The sequence below is a fragment of the Stegostoma tigrinum genome, chromosome 38 (genome assembly GCF_030684315.1).
Source record: "Stegostoma tigrinum isolate sSteTig4 chromosome 38, sSteTig4.hap1, whole genome shotgun sequence".
In the NCBI taxonomy this organism is placed as follows: Eukaryota; Metazoa; Chordata; class Chondrichthyes; order Orectolobiformes; family Stegostomatidae; genus Stegostoma; species Stegostoma tigrinum.
Genome location: NC_081391.1, coordinates 14142926 through 14157696, shown reverse-complemented (window position 1 = coordinate 14157696; position 14771 = coordinate 14142926). Strand labels below are relative to the sequence as shown.

At 46.3% G+C, this 14771-nt stretch overlaps 2 protein-coding genes across 2 annotated transcripts; both read right to left on the bottom strand.

The window, feature by feature from the left end:
* Nucleotides 1-1955: 1955 nt before the first annotated feature.
* Nucleotides 1956-6366, bottom strand: LOC132206414 (ferritin, heavy subunit-like). Its single transcript, XM_059640533.1, has 4 exons — nucleotides 6265-6366; nucleotides 3840-3986; nucleotides 2521-2646; nucleotides 1956-2111 (listed from the first exon to the last, which is right to left on the bottom strand). Exons 1-4 carry the CDS (start codon nucleotides 6364-6366, stop codon nucleotides 1956-1958), a joined length of 531 nt encoding a protein of 176 aa, XP_059496516.1.
* A 721-nt stretch (nucleotides 6367-7087) lies between these two features.
* LOC132206503 (ferritin, heavy subunit-like) lies at nucleotides 7088-13111 on the bottom strand. Its single transcript, XM_059640690.1, has 6 exons — nucleotides 13010-13111; nucleotides 11100-11246; nucleotides 9915-10040; nucleotides 9390-9476; nucleotides 8701-8756; nucleotides 7088-7331 (listed from the first exon to the last, which is right to left on the bottom strand). The coding sequence occupies exons 1-6, from the start codon at nucleotides 13109-13111 to the stop codon at nucleotides 7088-7090; spliced, it is 762 nt and encodes a 253-aa protein (XP_059496673.1).
* Nucleotides 13112-14771: the final 1660 nt, after the last annotated feature.

Here is a 14771-nt window from a genome sequence, read left to right as displayed (position 1 = left end):
TTTACAAGTGGTCGCTCGGAAGTTGTTTCCGTGAGGCGGGGAGACTACGACCCGTGGGCACAGCCTTAAAATTAGAGGGGGTCAATTTAAAACCGAAATGAGATGACATTTCTTCAGCCAGAGAGTGGTTCGCTTGTGGAATTCATTGCCACAGAGTGCAGCGGAGGCCGGGACGTTGGATGCGTTCAAGGCAGAGATCGACAAATTCTTGATCTCATAAGGAATCATGGGCTAGGGGGAAGAGTGCAGGGAAGTGGAGTTGAAATGCCCATCAGCAATGATTTAAATGGGGAAGTGGTCTTGATGGGCTGTACGGCCTTACTTCCACTCCTATGTCTTATGGTCTACGAGGGACACCATCGCCAAGAATGAAGATTGGTCAAAATAAAAAGGATTTCTGTCATGTAACAGATATGTTGAGTCACATAAGAACCATGCCCCCTACATAGGCTGTATTGCACAGGAGCTGCAAAACGCAGTGGTAATCCCCAGAACGTCACTGACAGCTCAAATGCTGAAGTAAACAGCCGTACAGGATGGTATGCAGGTCCAGGTTACCTCCCCTAAGTCACACCATTCCCAAGTTGAACAGAAAATCGCTGCTCGTTCTCCATCACTGGGAGAAGGCAACCTGCAGAACAGGGGGAAGCTCAGAGGAACGTAGGGAGCAGCTGAGTGCACTTAGTGCTGGCTTTCGCAGCAAGAGCCAATCAAACAGCAGCATGTAACGATGAGCGTTGCTGAGTTACTCCCAGGCCACTCCTCTCCTGGTGTAGGTGGCAATGAGACAATGTGCTGATTCTGAAGTGGCTGGTTGTTGGAGTGAATCCTATAAACAGGCAAAGAAAACAGGAATGAATAAGCCACATCAGGACAACTTTGGGTTGCTTCTGGGAAACATGGCCCGATGGGGGAATTGACTCCCTGATTCCAGTGGGTACTGAATCAAAGCGACCAGTAGGACCAGCATATTTATCTCAGACGAAGGAGGCATGAGCTGGCGAACCTGCCCAATTGCTAATGGCAGGATCAGGGAGGCTCTAGTGGGTGAGTGTGGAAGGAAAAAAAAAAAGGGAAAACCCACAACCAATAGTGCATGTCCCAGGGCTGGTTTGACCCTTAGCTCTGCCTGAAGCTGCATCTATAGGTGAATCCTAACAGCGCCAGGACAATTTACTGTCATTGTATTCTCCCCTGCCCAAGAAAGATGGCATTGTTGCCCAATGAGCTCATCCCACCACCTCCATGGTTAGGCCTACAGTAACAGCAACTATTGCAGTACCAGCTCACTTAGCTTTGTCTTCAAATTGGCATTTTCCTTTCACATCAGCAATAAATCTTTGCATGTGGGGGAGGGGGGAAAAAGCAAAGCTCTTTGACAGACTAGGTGAACGTGGAAACAGGGTTGTCAGATATTCATGAGACTGGGTGTCTCGTCTTCCCTTGTATAGAGCAGGAGAACTCCCTTCCCGTAAAAGGGAAGATTTTCCCCCCCTCCCATTGTATGCATCACATCCAGAAACGTAATTTTATAAAAACACAACTGCAAAGAGCAAGTTCCACCCGACAAAACCCCAATATCCTCAAGTTCTGCTTGGAGGAATATCATTGATTCACAGGCCAGAGCAACCTCCTCTTGTAATCCCTGTCTGACAGAGGACGGAGTGGGATGGAGGATAGAACCAATGAGATGTTTAGCCCAATTAGTAATTTGATCAGCAAAATCAAACTGCAGAAAAATTAATGCTTGAATCTCTCAGGATAACTACCAAAATTATACAGGGCTCTGAATGATGGGCAATAAGCAAGATCAACACATGATTTTATTCATTTTCATTCAGCTGGTACAGCCATTACATTCTTTGCTCCAAGTCCCTTCTCCCTGGAAGGAGACAGGTTGTCCAGGGTGAAGTGGGGAATGCATTCAGACCAAGCAGACAGTACTCCAGGCCACACTAACTGCTGTCCTCCAGGGAGAGCCTGTCAAACAGGTACTCTCCCATCCCATTCTCAGGGGCTCCCAGGCGCTTCAGGTTGGTGATGTAGTCCCCAAGTTGCTTGATGATCTCCACCTCCTCATCCAAATAGTGGGTCTCCAGGAAGTCACACAGCTGCAACAGAGGACCATGACAACTTGTGCATTAACATGGCACAGGACAATTTCAGAATTCCCACTGCAAGAGACTCAGCCATAACTAACTCCAGACAGTCCTCAAAGTGCAGCCGATAGCTGGAGAATTTGTGCCAGTGAGGACACTAGTATTTCAACTCGAGTGGCCCCGAATGGGAATTCAGTGGCCAATATCACTTCAGCACTCCCACTAGATTATAACCCAAATTCCCCATGTCACTCATTGCTGAGCAGTTGTGACATTGTACCTGGAGTGAATACAGTGATAGCAATGTCATATCCAGACAAAAACTGTTTCAGCAGTGAATTTCCAAACCACAAAGACCAACCAATGAAGTGTTGCCCTGAGGGTCCAGCAGTGATGAGAATGAGGAGGAGGTGAAGCTTACATGAGGGTCAGTCTGGGCTGTGGCGAGTTGGTGTAGATCCAGCAAACTCTGGTTCACATTCTTCTCCAGATCCAGGGCAACCTGCATTGCCTGCAGGCTGTTACCCCACTCATCTCTCTCTGGCTTCTGAGGATAGAAAGAAGTACAGTTAATCTTCAGAAACAGAATCCCTGCAGCATGGGAGCAGGCCATTCAGACCATCAATACCCCCTGAAAAGACTCCCACCCAATTCTGCAACCCCTCACTTCCCATGACCTATCCTCCTAACCAGCACATCATTGGACTGTGGGAGGAAACCCATGCAGGGAGAAATGTGAATTCTAATCATTCACCCAAGGCCAGAACCAAACCTGGGTCCCTGGCACTGAGGCAGCAGTGCTGATCACTGAGCCACTGTGCCATCCCTGAGGTCCACATGAAGATCAAAGTTACTTGGGAACTGCTTTCACCTTGCCCCATTTATCCTTGATCTGAATGAGGAAGTCCAGGACCATGTCATCATGGGGATAAGGATTTAATTCACACCCTGGTGTGGATTACACCAGTGTCCATCTGCTGGAGTTTAGATCAGGACATGCACAGCCTAATCCCAAGGGCTCTTGGTGCTGTGGTACTGTCCCTGTGTCTGGTACACAAGGGCCCAGGTTGAAGTCCCACCTGTGCCATTTGTTTCATATCTGTCTGAGCAGCAGGATCAGAAACATCACTGTTGGATTCATTCAAGGGACAGCAGGGTTTTTAATGGCAAGGAGCAGAGATACCAAAGTGCCCAAGACCTTTGGCCTCTCAAGGATCAGCAAAGGTCAACCAGAGGGTGAAGTTGGCCTACATGATGCCTGTCCCTATTGGGTGGCCCAAGTCTGGTCAGAAACTAGGCAGCATTGTCTTCCATCTTTGACCTGGCCAGTGTGGTGACCAGAACCACAATCACAGGGACAGGATAAACACTGGAGGGGGGTGCAGGTGAGGCTCCAGGTCGGAGGAAACCCACCACCTCCAACTCCTCCTAAAACACAGAAGTAGGTTTGTGAAATGCAACACCCGAGTGAAGGCATCTACTCCAGCAACATCTGGACAACTACTTAATGCCAGCTCATCGTGGGCTGCAGTCCAAGTGCAGGTTGATGGGATTAATGTGGTTGGGTGTTTGTTGGGTCAGCATAGACATGGTGGGCCAAAGGGCTTGTTTGTGGGATTTCTGGTATTTCAGGAGAAACTGGGAAGCCAAAATGGTAGCATGTCTCACTTTTCAGTGTGAGACATGCTGGTCATTGACTTGAAACCTCACCCTACCCAACCATCTCTTCCCAACTCCAACCTTCACATCCTGGAGGAGGACTCTGCCTCCACGCTGATTCTGGAATTTCAGCAGCTTCTCTGCATGTTCCCGCTTCTGCTGGGACTGATCTTTGAAGAACCGGGAGAAACGAGGGAGGGCAACATCATCCCGGTCAAAGTAGGACATCTGGAAGGGAGAGGGAACAAGTTAAAGCCCATTAAAATGTACCACTGGGCCTGAATATAGTTCAGAACTGCAGACCTGGTTTATCCTTCAAAAGCAAACTGAAGGTTCGGCCAGCTGTCAAAGTGCGGCTACACAAAATTGGCCTGTGAACCTAGTGTGGTTCAATTTGCCGGCAGATCTGTTAACTGGGTCAATCTAGACAAACCCAGCTTCCTGCAGATACCCTGTTTGGGTTTGAAAGCACTATCAAATTGTTCAGGGTGGGGGGTGGTCTGGCACAGCGTATGCTGAGAAAAGCTGAATTCATGTTTCCACTGATGGATGTCACAGAATTGGAGGAATGGCCAGGAGTTGATGTGCAGGATGGACTCAGGGTGGGGTAGCTGCACGACACTACATTTCTCCTTTGGGGCTAAAGTAACATACAGACACTAGGCACTGCTGTAATAATATAGCCAGGAGGGAGCGAGTCTTCTACAACCTGGAGATCAATCGGATTGGATGATAGCTCTGCAAGAGATGCTGTTGGCATTATGGGGGGAGAAAGAGCAAAAGTGGAACCAAGATTCTGCAAAGGAAATCCTGCCCAGTGACAGCCATTCGGTTGTTACTGCAATAGGCTACTACACCCATTTATGTAGCACACTCACATTCAGAAGCTTGCATACAAACATCACTGCTTAAAACAAACTGAAGCAAGGTCAGAGAGACCTTGAGATGAACTATTGTTCTGCAGATCATGTCACTCGTTAACATGAAGCTGGAAAACCTGATTTGACCCATTTGTACAGGTCAAATTCTAGACCTGACCCACCCCTTGCACTCATTCTAATCTGACATTCACACTTGAACAACAAGCTGGAATAACAGTGAACACTTTAGGCTGCTTCATAAAGCAGATGAGGATTGTTCTGAGGGAAGAAACCTGGTGAGAAGTTGCTCTTGACGATTTGCCTTGGTGGATTACAGTGTGATTTAACTGGGTTGTTACATGATGTGACATGTGAAGAACAGTGAGGATTTTATATGAGCACAATTCTTGTTGAGTAGGCACACTGGCCAGTGATTAAAACCCACCTAGTTCAGCAGGAAAAGCTGTTCCCATCTCACAAAGTGGGCTTACAGGGACTTGATCCTCATGTCATTGGAAACGACTTCCTTCCAACAGGCACAAGCCCAGTGAGTGATGAATATTCTCCATGTGTCTGGAGAAGTGGAGCTACAACATGCAAGAAGCAGACACCATCCAGGACAGAGCAACCCACTTCATGGGGACTGCATTCACCACCTCCTTTCAGGGTCCATTATCTACTAGGTCCGCTGCAGCTCTCACCTTCCAAACATATTCTCCCCCTTGGAAGGGCACAGGCACACCACCAGCTGGTGAAAGGGGGCTTGTTTCAGACCAGGAGAGGTGGTATGGGAAAAGCCTTGCTTCACTGGCTCAACACATTCCTGCAGACCCAGGAGTCTCCAATATATCACACTACAGCAGATCAATTGTCTGTAGGTTGAGAGAGAATGGGTCACACCCACCTCATGGAGAGCAAAAAGCCCAACAGGCCTCACTGGAAACCTATTTAAACAGGTAGGGAGTCACAGCCCAACCCTGAAGGCTGAGGCAAATCAGATTTGGTTATTCTGGACAGTCACTATGACACCTTTCTCCAACAGGAAATATAACCCTGGTTTGTTCACATGCATCACAAGACAAAACAGATACACCAGGACACATTACAACAGGAGGCTAATGAACTAATGGTTATCCCAGCTTCTTTCTAAAAGACTCAAATAATGGGAACAGCAAAAGCTGGAGAATCCAAGAAAACAAAGCATCAGGCAGGATGAACACAGCAGGCCAAGCAGCATGAAGGGTCCAGGCACAAAACATCAGCTTTTATGCTCCTGAGATGCTGCTTGTCCTGCTGTGGTCATCCAGCCCCACACTCCGTTATCTTCTTTCTAACATACTGTCAAGTTATGATAATCTTCAGAGATAGTGACAGTTACTGCCAGTCACAATCCTGACAGTGAATTACAAGATGTATTTCTCAAAGCACTTCACCCACCAGACAGTCACTGAAAGTCAACAGGGGCCTAGTTACTGTATATCAGTGTCATACCGCATTTTTCTAATAGCATTAGATTTCTCCTGGTGTTTAAATAGAAGGGAAATATAAAACACTATCTACAGTAGTTCCAAGTTAGTTACAAACAAGAAAAACTGTTGACTTAACCATAACAGATTTAACTTCAACACCACAGGGACAGCACTCACCAAAGACTGATAGAGATAGGAGGCAGTGAGCTCCACATTAATCTGCTTGTTGACAACAGCTTCACAATCCTGGTGATAGTTCTGACTGATTTGGGAGGCCATCTTGTGACACAAACAGCTTTCCTAACCCAGCACAACAAACTTGGAAAGAAAACCAACTACACCTAAAACATCACTCTCTTAGGACATTATTTATACCCCAATGCAGACCATCATTTTATGAAGCAGGAAATGACATCATCAGTGATGGCCAATCACTCTTGTTAATCAGTTGATCAGCTGCCACGTCCAATCAGTGCAGGATGGGAATTGGATCCAGAAAATGATCAGAATTGACAACTGGTCGATGATGGAATTGCGGAATGACCTTTGACCTCCAGCATAAGTACAAATTCTGGAAGTACATCTCCCTGAAAATGAGAATAAAATAGACTCTGAACCTTTACCTTTGTATCTGAGGTTATGTGTTAAGACACGCTCATCACAGATTTGCTGAATTCTGTCGGTTTTGAATCATTGATTTGTAGCCGATTGAAAAATGACTAGGTTTTGTTAACAGTAAAATTTTCCCATTGCTGTGCATCAACGGAGCCCATATGCTTTTGGACCATTTAATACAGAAAAACAATCTACTTTGTGGATTCATTCTGTATCTACTGTGATCTGTTTGGACTTGGGTCTGAGGAAGCACAGAATTGACAACTGGTCGATGATGGAATTGCTGATTGACCTCCTGCACAAGTGCAAATTCTGGAAGTACATCTCCCTGAAAATGAGAATAAAATACACTCTAAAACTTCACTTTTGTATCTGAGGCTATTTCTTAATAAACACTCATCACAGATTTGCTGAATTCTGTCAGTTTGTTACTCTGAGGGATTAGTCTTTGTACCTTTTGAACAACAGTGTTGGAGCCCAGTGAGAAATGGCCAGATTTTGTCAACAGTAAACATTTTCCTATTGAGCTACAGCAACAGAATCCATGTGCTTTCGGACCATTTAGTACAGACAACTGATGTACATCGTGGATCCATTCTGAATCTGCCGAGATCTCGTCGACTGTGGATCTGAGTAGGCCAGATTGAAAAATCAAAATGCGAAAGGTGCTGAGTGTCTCAGACACACAACAGGCCTCAGGCTCTATACGTAAATGGACCAGGAGATAGCTGTGAGAATTATACTGCACGTTCAGCACTTTTATCTCCGTGTTCAGTTTTTAATCACTTCGAGGATGACCAGCGCTGAACTTCCTCACGGATAGTAAGAACTGCTGTTGCTGGAGTCAGAGATAACACAATGTGGAACTGGATGCACACAGCAGGCCAGGCAGCATCAGAGGAGCAGGAAAGCTGATGTTTCGGGTCAGGAAGCTTCTTCAGAAATGTGCTGAATCTTCCTTTACTGAAGAAGGGTCCCTATCTGAATCATCAGCTTTTCCTGATCCTCTGATGCTTCCTGGCCTGCTGTGTTCATCCAGCTCCACCGTGTTAGCGCTTAACTCCAGTCTGTTTCTGAGCAGACAGTGTCTGGTGCTGTTTACATTGCATTCTGCTGAACATACAGCTCAGAAACTGGTAGGTCACAGGCTGGGAACTCTGTTCCAAAGTATTCAACTTTTGACTTTCCAAAGCCTGTCCACCATGTATAACATTGGGGTCAGGATGTGTTAATGAATATTTATGGAACAGTTCAGAATTTTCTGGCTCAGTGCAGCCCCTACCTCACTCAAGCAGCTTGAAGTAAATCTATCGCCAGGAACACTATCCCTGTTTGAGAATGAAAATCCTAGAAGCCCCTCCTCAGCAGCAGCATCATTCCGGACTCCCCCACACCAGGTGGACTGTAATAACCAGCTCATCACCAGCTCCTGAAGTGTAACAGTTGCTGAACACAAAATGTTGCCTAGCCCTTGGCACACTCAAGATTGACTGTATATAAAAAGCATGCTGGGACAGGGTAGGGGAGTCCAAAACTAGAGGGCATCGGTTTGAGGGGAGAGGGGAAAAGATTTAAAAGGGACTGAGGGGGAACGTTTTGACAAAGAGGGCGGTGCGTGTCTGGAAGAAGTTGCCAACAGAAACGATAGGTTTGGGTGCAATTTCAAGACTTTGGACATGTATATGGGATAGAACGATTTAGAGGGATTTAACTATTTAAGAGGGATTTGGACAGCAAGTAGGCAAATAGCACGACACAATTTGTGGAAACCTGGTCAGCAAGGACATGTTGTGCTTAAGAGTCTATTTCCATGATGGATGGCTCTGACTTTGCAACAGCCTCCTCCTCCTTTGTTTGGTACTTCACGGGGTGAAGGGGCCTCAGCGGTTAGCACTGTTACCTCACCACACCAGGAGCCCAAGGTTGATTCTAGCCTGGGGGAAAACTGTCTGAGCAGAGTTTATACATTTGCCTCATGTCTGTGTGGATTTCCTTCACCTGTTCCAGTCTCCCACCACAGTCAAACAACATGTGGAGTAGGTGTACTGGCCGTGCTAAATTGCCAATAGTGACAAGGGGTCATACAGTCTGGGTAAATTAGCCATGGGAAATGGGGGGGCTGGGGGGGGAAGATCTGAACATGATGCTGTTCATAGTGTCAATGCAGATTTTAATGATCCGAATGGCCCGTAGCCAGAAATGTGCCAGTTGTCCTCCAGAAGAAGTGCCACCCCACAATTGACAAACCACCAACTTCACCTATTTGAGGAGAATATCTTGAATTTCTTTGGGACCACAACAAGGAACTCCATCTTGCTACTTTCCAACATTCAGGGGATGGGGTAAGACCTAGAAGTTTTGCTGAGTCCATTTACTAATTGGATCAGCCAAATTAGAGAAAGATAAACAGGCTTCAAGCTCAAGTGACATCTCCCAAAATATTTAATAATCTGAATGAGGGACAATAAGCAAGATCAATACATCATTTTATTCATTCCATTCAGCTGGTACAGCCATTACATTCTTTGCGACAAGCCCCTTCTCCCTGAAAGGAGACAGATTGCCCAGGGTGAAGTGGGGAATGCATTCAGACCAAGCAGACAGTACTCCAGGCCACACTAACTGCTGTCCTCCAGGGAGAGCCTGTCAAACAGGTACTCTCCCATCCCATTCTCAGGGGCTCCCAGGCGCTTCAGGTTGGTGATGTCGTCCCCAAGTTGCTTGATGATCTCCACCTCCTCATCCAAATCGTGGGTCTCCAGGAAGTCACACAGCTGCAACAGCAGAATGAGAAATTGTGATCACTATTAAAGACAAATTCAGAATTCCCACTGCAAAACATTTCACCATACCCACTCTCAACAGCCCTGAAAAAAATCAAGCCAGCACCTGGAGAATATTTGGCAGTGAGGACAATAGGATTTCAGCTGCTCCGTCTTGCTGTTTGTGAAATGGATTGGAGGTGGATTGTGACGGACAATGATACTAAACGAGAATTCAGTGGCCAGTATCAGTTCAACACTCCTTCCAGATACTGATCCAAATTCCCATTTTAACAACTGTGAACACAGATCCTCAGCATGATCACTACAGGTCCAATGTCATCCAGGCAAAGTGTTACAGCAGTGAATTTCCAAACCACAAAGACCAATCAATGAAGTGTTGCCCTGAGGGTGTAGCAGTGATGACAATGAGGAGGAGGTGAAGCTTACATGAGGGTCAGTCTGGGCAGTGGCGAGTTGGTGTAGATCCAGCAAACTCTGGTTCACATTCTTCTCCAGATCCAGGGCAACCTGCATTGCCTGCAGGCTGTTACTCCACTCATCCCTCTCTGGCTTCTGAGGATGGAAAGAAGGACAGCTAAGCTCCAGGACAAACCTCACTGTTCCCCATTACATGCAGCACCCTTGTCCAACAATTGAACCTTGACCCTTCATGTAAAGGGAAAGCAATCATTGTCGTCATGTCTAATGGTAGGAGCACACAGACACACAGATCTTGTCTGATTGTACTTGGTACAAACAGAACTGCTTTAAAACTAAAAGAGTCCAGCCACGTTATTAGCAGCAGACCTTGAACTTTCGACCCGAGTGTACGTTTGATTTCACCGAAGCCAGGAACAAAGGAGCGTGTTTGAGATTATCACGCAGAATTTAGACAGTATAGTTCTTGCACAAGATGTAGTTAGAATGATGGGTGAAAGACAGAAGCACTTCACTTCCTGCGCCTGCCTTCAGGATGTCATCATCCTGTTACTGATGAATGGAAGCCACACCCCAAGGGCAGCCATTTCTTCTCCCACTCAAATTTTGGCCAGGTCAAAGAAGCAATGGTGTTGTGAACAGGACCACTATCAGAAGAGCAGGAAGGTCCCTCAGGTGGAAAATCCATTCAGGTGTTGGATTGGCTGGGGTTTTCCCTGGAGGACAAACAGGCTGAGGCAGTTAGCAGAGGGAAGTTGGGACAGGAGATGGGGAGAATGTGGGCCATGAGGAAGACAGACCAGAGAGCACAGGTTTGAGGAGTAAGCAGGTTATAGAGGGGCAATTATAGGAAACCACTTTCCCAAAAAGGAGGCTGATCAAGATACGAGTTGAACCGTGGTCTGGGTGGGGAGGGGAAGAGATGGCAGTGGAGATAGCAACTCCAGCAGTATCTGGACATGTACTTCATGCCAGGGTATAGTCATCTGTGGACCAAGTGCAAGCAAGTCAGATGAGTGTAGTTCTGTTTATGGGGGGGCAAGTGGCTTTTCCCATACACTGCATGACTTCGAGGAGATGAAACTTAGAAACCAAACTGAAAGAACTCTTCACTCTCCTGAGAGGAGGCAAACATCCTGCCACTGATGACTTGAAGCCACATGACAAGAGCAGCCATATATTGCCAACTCTAACCTTCACATCCTGGAGGAGGACCCGGCCTCCACGCTGATTCTGGAATTTCAGTAGCTTCTCTGCATGTTCCTGCTTCTCCTGGGACTGATGTTTGATGAACTGGGAGAAATGGGGGAGGGCAACATCGTCCCAGTCAAAGTAGGACATCTGGAAGATCAAGTTAAAATTACATCAGACATCACTGGCTCACTCCCCATTCCAGTTCTCAACTACAAGACGCAAGGTACTATGTTTTGCCTTTGGGGAAAACTGGAAAAAAAGATGTTGAAACCCTGCTGTAGTCAACGACTAGTAGGGAGCATGTTTTCTGCAAACCCAGGATCAACGAGATTGTGATGTAAGTGTACACATGAACTCTACAAAGGTGTGCTGTCTCCAGTTTGGAGTTTGGCACTAAGATAATGCCGAGGAAAGCCTGCCCAGTAACAGCCTTTGGATCGTTGCAGCAGTGGGTTATTGCTCTGCCTAAATAGTGCAAACTCAGGCTGTCAAAAGCTTGCACCAAGTCACATGACTGAAACAAATTGCAAAACAAATGATCAAATGTCAACTATTAGTGGCCTGTAGATAACGTCACTAGTGAAAACAGTAACCTGGAAAAACACTTGCCCTGACTTTACCCAAACAGGCAAAAAATCCTGTAGGTTTTCAGCCCATGTGACTCATATCTAAACTGTCACGTTCACAATTCGATGTAAGGGTTTAAGAGCTAATGCTCGCTATTGGAAGCATCAGCTAAGAGTTATATTCTGGGGAAGGACTCCTGAAAAGTTACTTGAATCCTCAAATCCAAAAACCACACTCAGGCAAGCAAATATCTGTGGTTTCAGTGGGTAGTTACAAGTTGTGGCAGAAGATAGTCGGGATTTTATCCTTGGGAAGCATGTGCCAGTAGAGGTGGGACACAGTGATTAAACCCCAACAACTGGCTCACCAATAAAGCGGTCCCACCTCCCAAGTGAGGCTTATAGGGACTTAGTCCTCATTACAAGATAACTTCCTTCCAATAGGCACAAGCCCAGAGGGAGATGAATATTCCCCATGTGTCTGTAGAAGGGGAGCTACAACATGCAAGAAGCAGACACCATCCAGGACAGGGCAGCCCACTTCATGGGGACTGCATTCACCACCTCCTTTCAGGGTCCATTACCTACCAGGTCCCCTGCAGCACTCACCAAGGTTACTTCAACACAGACCTTCCAAGCACATTCTACTCCTTGGAAGGGCACAGTCACATCACCACCAGGATAGAGGGGACATTTTGTTTTAGGTCAAGCTAAATGATATGGGAACAACCTCCATTTCTTCAATGTCACTGGGCTAATAGCCTCAGCACATTCCTGCAGCCCCAGTGTGGGGTGGGGTGGGGAGGAGAGGGGGCAGAGAGGGGATCCAACATTTCTCACACACGGCAGATCTACTCTCAGTAGGGACGGGATAGGCCACACCCACATCTTCAATAAATACAAGTAAAGCCAAGTCAGCCTCAATGAAGGAGATCTACATAAAATAGATACCAGTCACAGACTAGCCTCAGGTTTGTTCAGACTAACAAGGGCCACTGCAACAGGGAAGTTATTGTTATTGTCAGTGTTAAAAAAAATCAGCATGTTTGTTTAGGACCACCACAGAGATCAGGCAAATGAAGTCAGGAAACTTGTGTCAGAAAGAAAACAAAAGCAAGAGGCTTTTACCCTCCAGATACCACTGAAGGCCAACTGGGACCTGAGTTAACATACATCAGTATCCTACACCATCGTGACAGTAACACCACCTCTATCCTGAACTGATATTTAGGTAGGAGCCACAAAACCTCAATCTACTAGATTGTCAGCTTCACTAGAGGCCAGGCAAAGAATTTACTTCAACAGAACAGATTTATATGTTTAACCCCGAGAGACAGCACTCACCAAAGACTGATAGAGATAGGAGGCAGTGAGCTCCACATTAATCTGCTTGTTGACAGCAGCTTCACAATCCTGGTGATAGTTCTGACTGATCTGGGAGACCATTTTGTGACAATAAATTTCTTTTATTTTCCTCACCACCAAAATAACAAAATTAGGAAGAACAATGAAAATGAAGAACGGCTTTGTGAGGGGTAGGTCATGCCTTACAAACCTTATCGAGTTTTTTGAGGATGTGACTAGTAAGGTTGATGAGGGTCGAGCTGTGGATGTGGTGTATATGGACTTCAGTAAGGCATTTGATAAGGTTCCCCATGGAAGGCTCATTCAGAAGGTCAGGAGGAATGGGATACAGGGGAACTTAGCTGCTTGGATACAGAATTGGCTGGCCAACAGAAGACAGCGTGTGGTAGTAGAAGGAAAATATTCTGCCTGGAAGTCAGTGGTGAGTGGGGTTCCACAGGGCTCTGTCCTTGGGCCTCTACTGTTTGTAATTTTTATTAATGACTTGGACGAGGGAATTGAAGGATGGGTCAGCAAGTTTGCAGACGACACAAAGGTCGGAGGTGTCGTTGACAGTGTAGAGGGCTGTTGTAGGCTGCAGCGGGACATTGACAGGATGCAGAGATGGGCTGAGAGGTGGCAGATGGAGTTCAACCTGGATAAATGCGAGGTGATGCATTTTGGAAGGTCGAATTTGAAAGCTGAGTACAGGATTAAGGATAGGATTCTTGGCAGCGTGGAGGAACAGAGGGATCTTGGTGTGCAGATACATAGATCCCTTAAAATGGCCACCCAAGTGGACAGGGTTGTTAAGAAAGCATATGGTGTTTTGGCTTTCTTTAACAGGGGGATTGAGTTTAAGAGTCGTGAGATCTTGTTGCAGCTCTATAAAACTTTGGTTAGACCGCACTTGGAATACTGCGTCCAGTTCTGGGCGCCCTATTATAGGAAAGATGTGGATGCTTTGGAGAGGGTTCAGAGGAGGTTTACCAGGATGCTGCCTGGACTGGAGGGCTTATCTTATGAAGAGAGGTTGACTGAGCTCGGTCTCTTTTCATTGGAGAAAAGGAGGAGGAGAGGGGACCTAATTGAGGTATACAAGATAATGAGAGGCATAGATAGAGTCGATAGCCAGAGACTATTTCCCAGGGCAGAAATGGCTAGCACGAGGGGTCATAGTTTTAAGCTGGTTGGTGGAAAGTATAGAGGGGATGTCAGAGGCAGGTTCTTTACGCAGAGAGTTGTGAGAGCATGGAATGCGTTGCCAGCAGCAGTTGTGGAAGCAAGGTCATTGGGGTCATTTAAGAGACTGCTGGACATGCATATGGTCACAGAAATTTGAGGGTGCATCCATGAGGATCAATGGTCGGCACAACATTGTGGGCTGAAGGGCCTGTTCTGTGCTGTGCTGTACTGTTCTATGTTCTATGTTCTATGTTCTAATCAACATCATTCCCGTGGGACTCTATTTATACCCCAGGGGCAGACCCTCTTTTTATGGAGCAGGAAATGACATCATCAGTGATGGCCAATCACTCTTGTTGATCAATTGATCAGCTGCCACGTCCAATCAGTGCAGGATGGGAACTGGATCCAGAAACGAAACACAGTTGACAACTGGTCGATGATGGAATTGCTGAATGACCTTTGACCTCCTGTACAAGTGCACATTCTGTAAATGTATTTGCCACAAAATGACAATAAAATATACTCTAAACCTTCACTTGTGTATCTGAGGTTGTGCATTAAGACTCAGTCATCA

Bases quoted from the DNA above. Each gene is read 5' to 3' on its own strand.
- LOC132206503 (XM_059640690.1), bottom strand. From the start codon at position 13,111: ATGGTCTCCCAGATCAGTCAGAACTATCACCAGGATTGTGAAGCTGCT. The intron at 10,041-11,099 runs GTTAGAGTTGGC...TTCCATCCTCAG, and splicing joins TCCTCCTCCAGGATGTGAAG to AAGCCAGAGAGGGATGAGTG. The intron at 7,332-8,700 runs GTGAAGGAAATC...TGGCCTACTCAG, and splicing joins GTGGTGGGAGACTGGAACAG to ATCCACAGTCGACGAGATCT.
- LOC132206414 (XM_059640533.1), bottom strand. From the start codon at position 6,366: ATGGCCTCCCAAATCAGTCAGAACTATCACCAGGATTGTGAAGCTGTT. The intron at 2,647-3,839 runs GTTGGAGTTGGG...TTCTATCCTCAG, and splicing joins TCCTCCTCCAGGATGTGAAG to AAGCCAGAGAGAGATGAGTG. The intron at 2,112-2,520 runs GTAAGCTTCACC...CCTCTGTTGCAG, and splicing joins CAGCCCAGACTGACCCTCAT to CTGTGTGACTTCCTGGAGAC.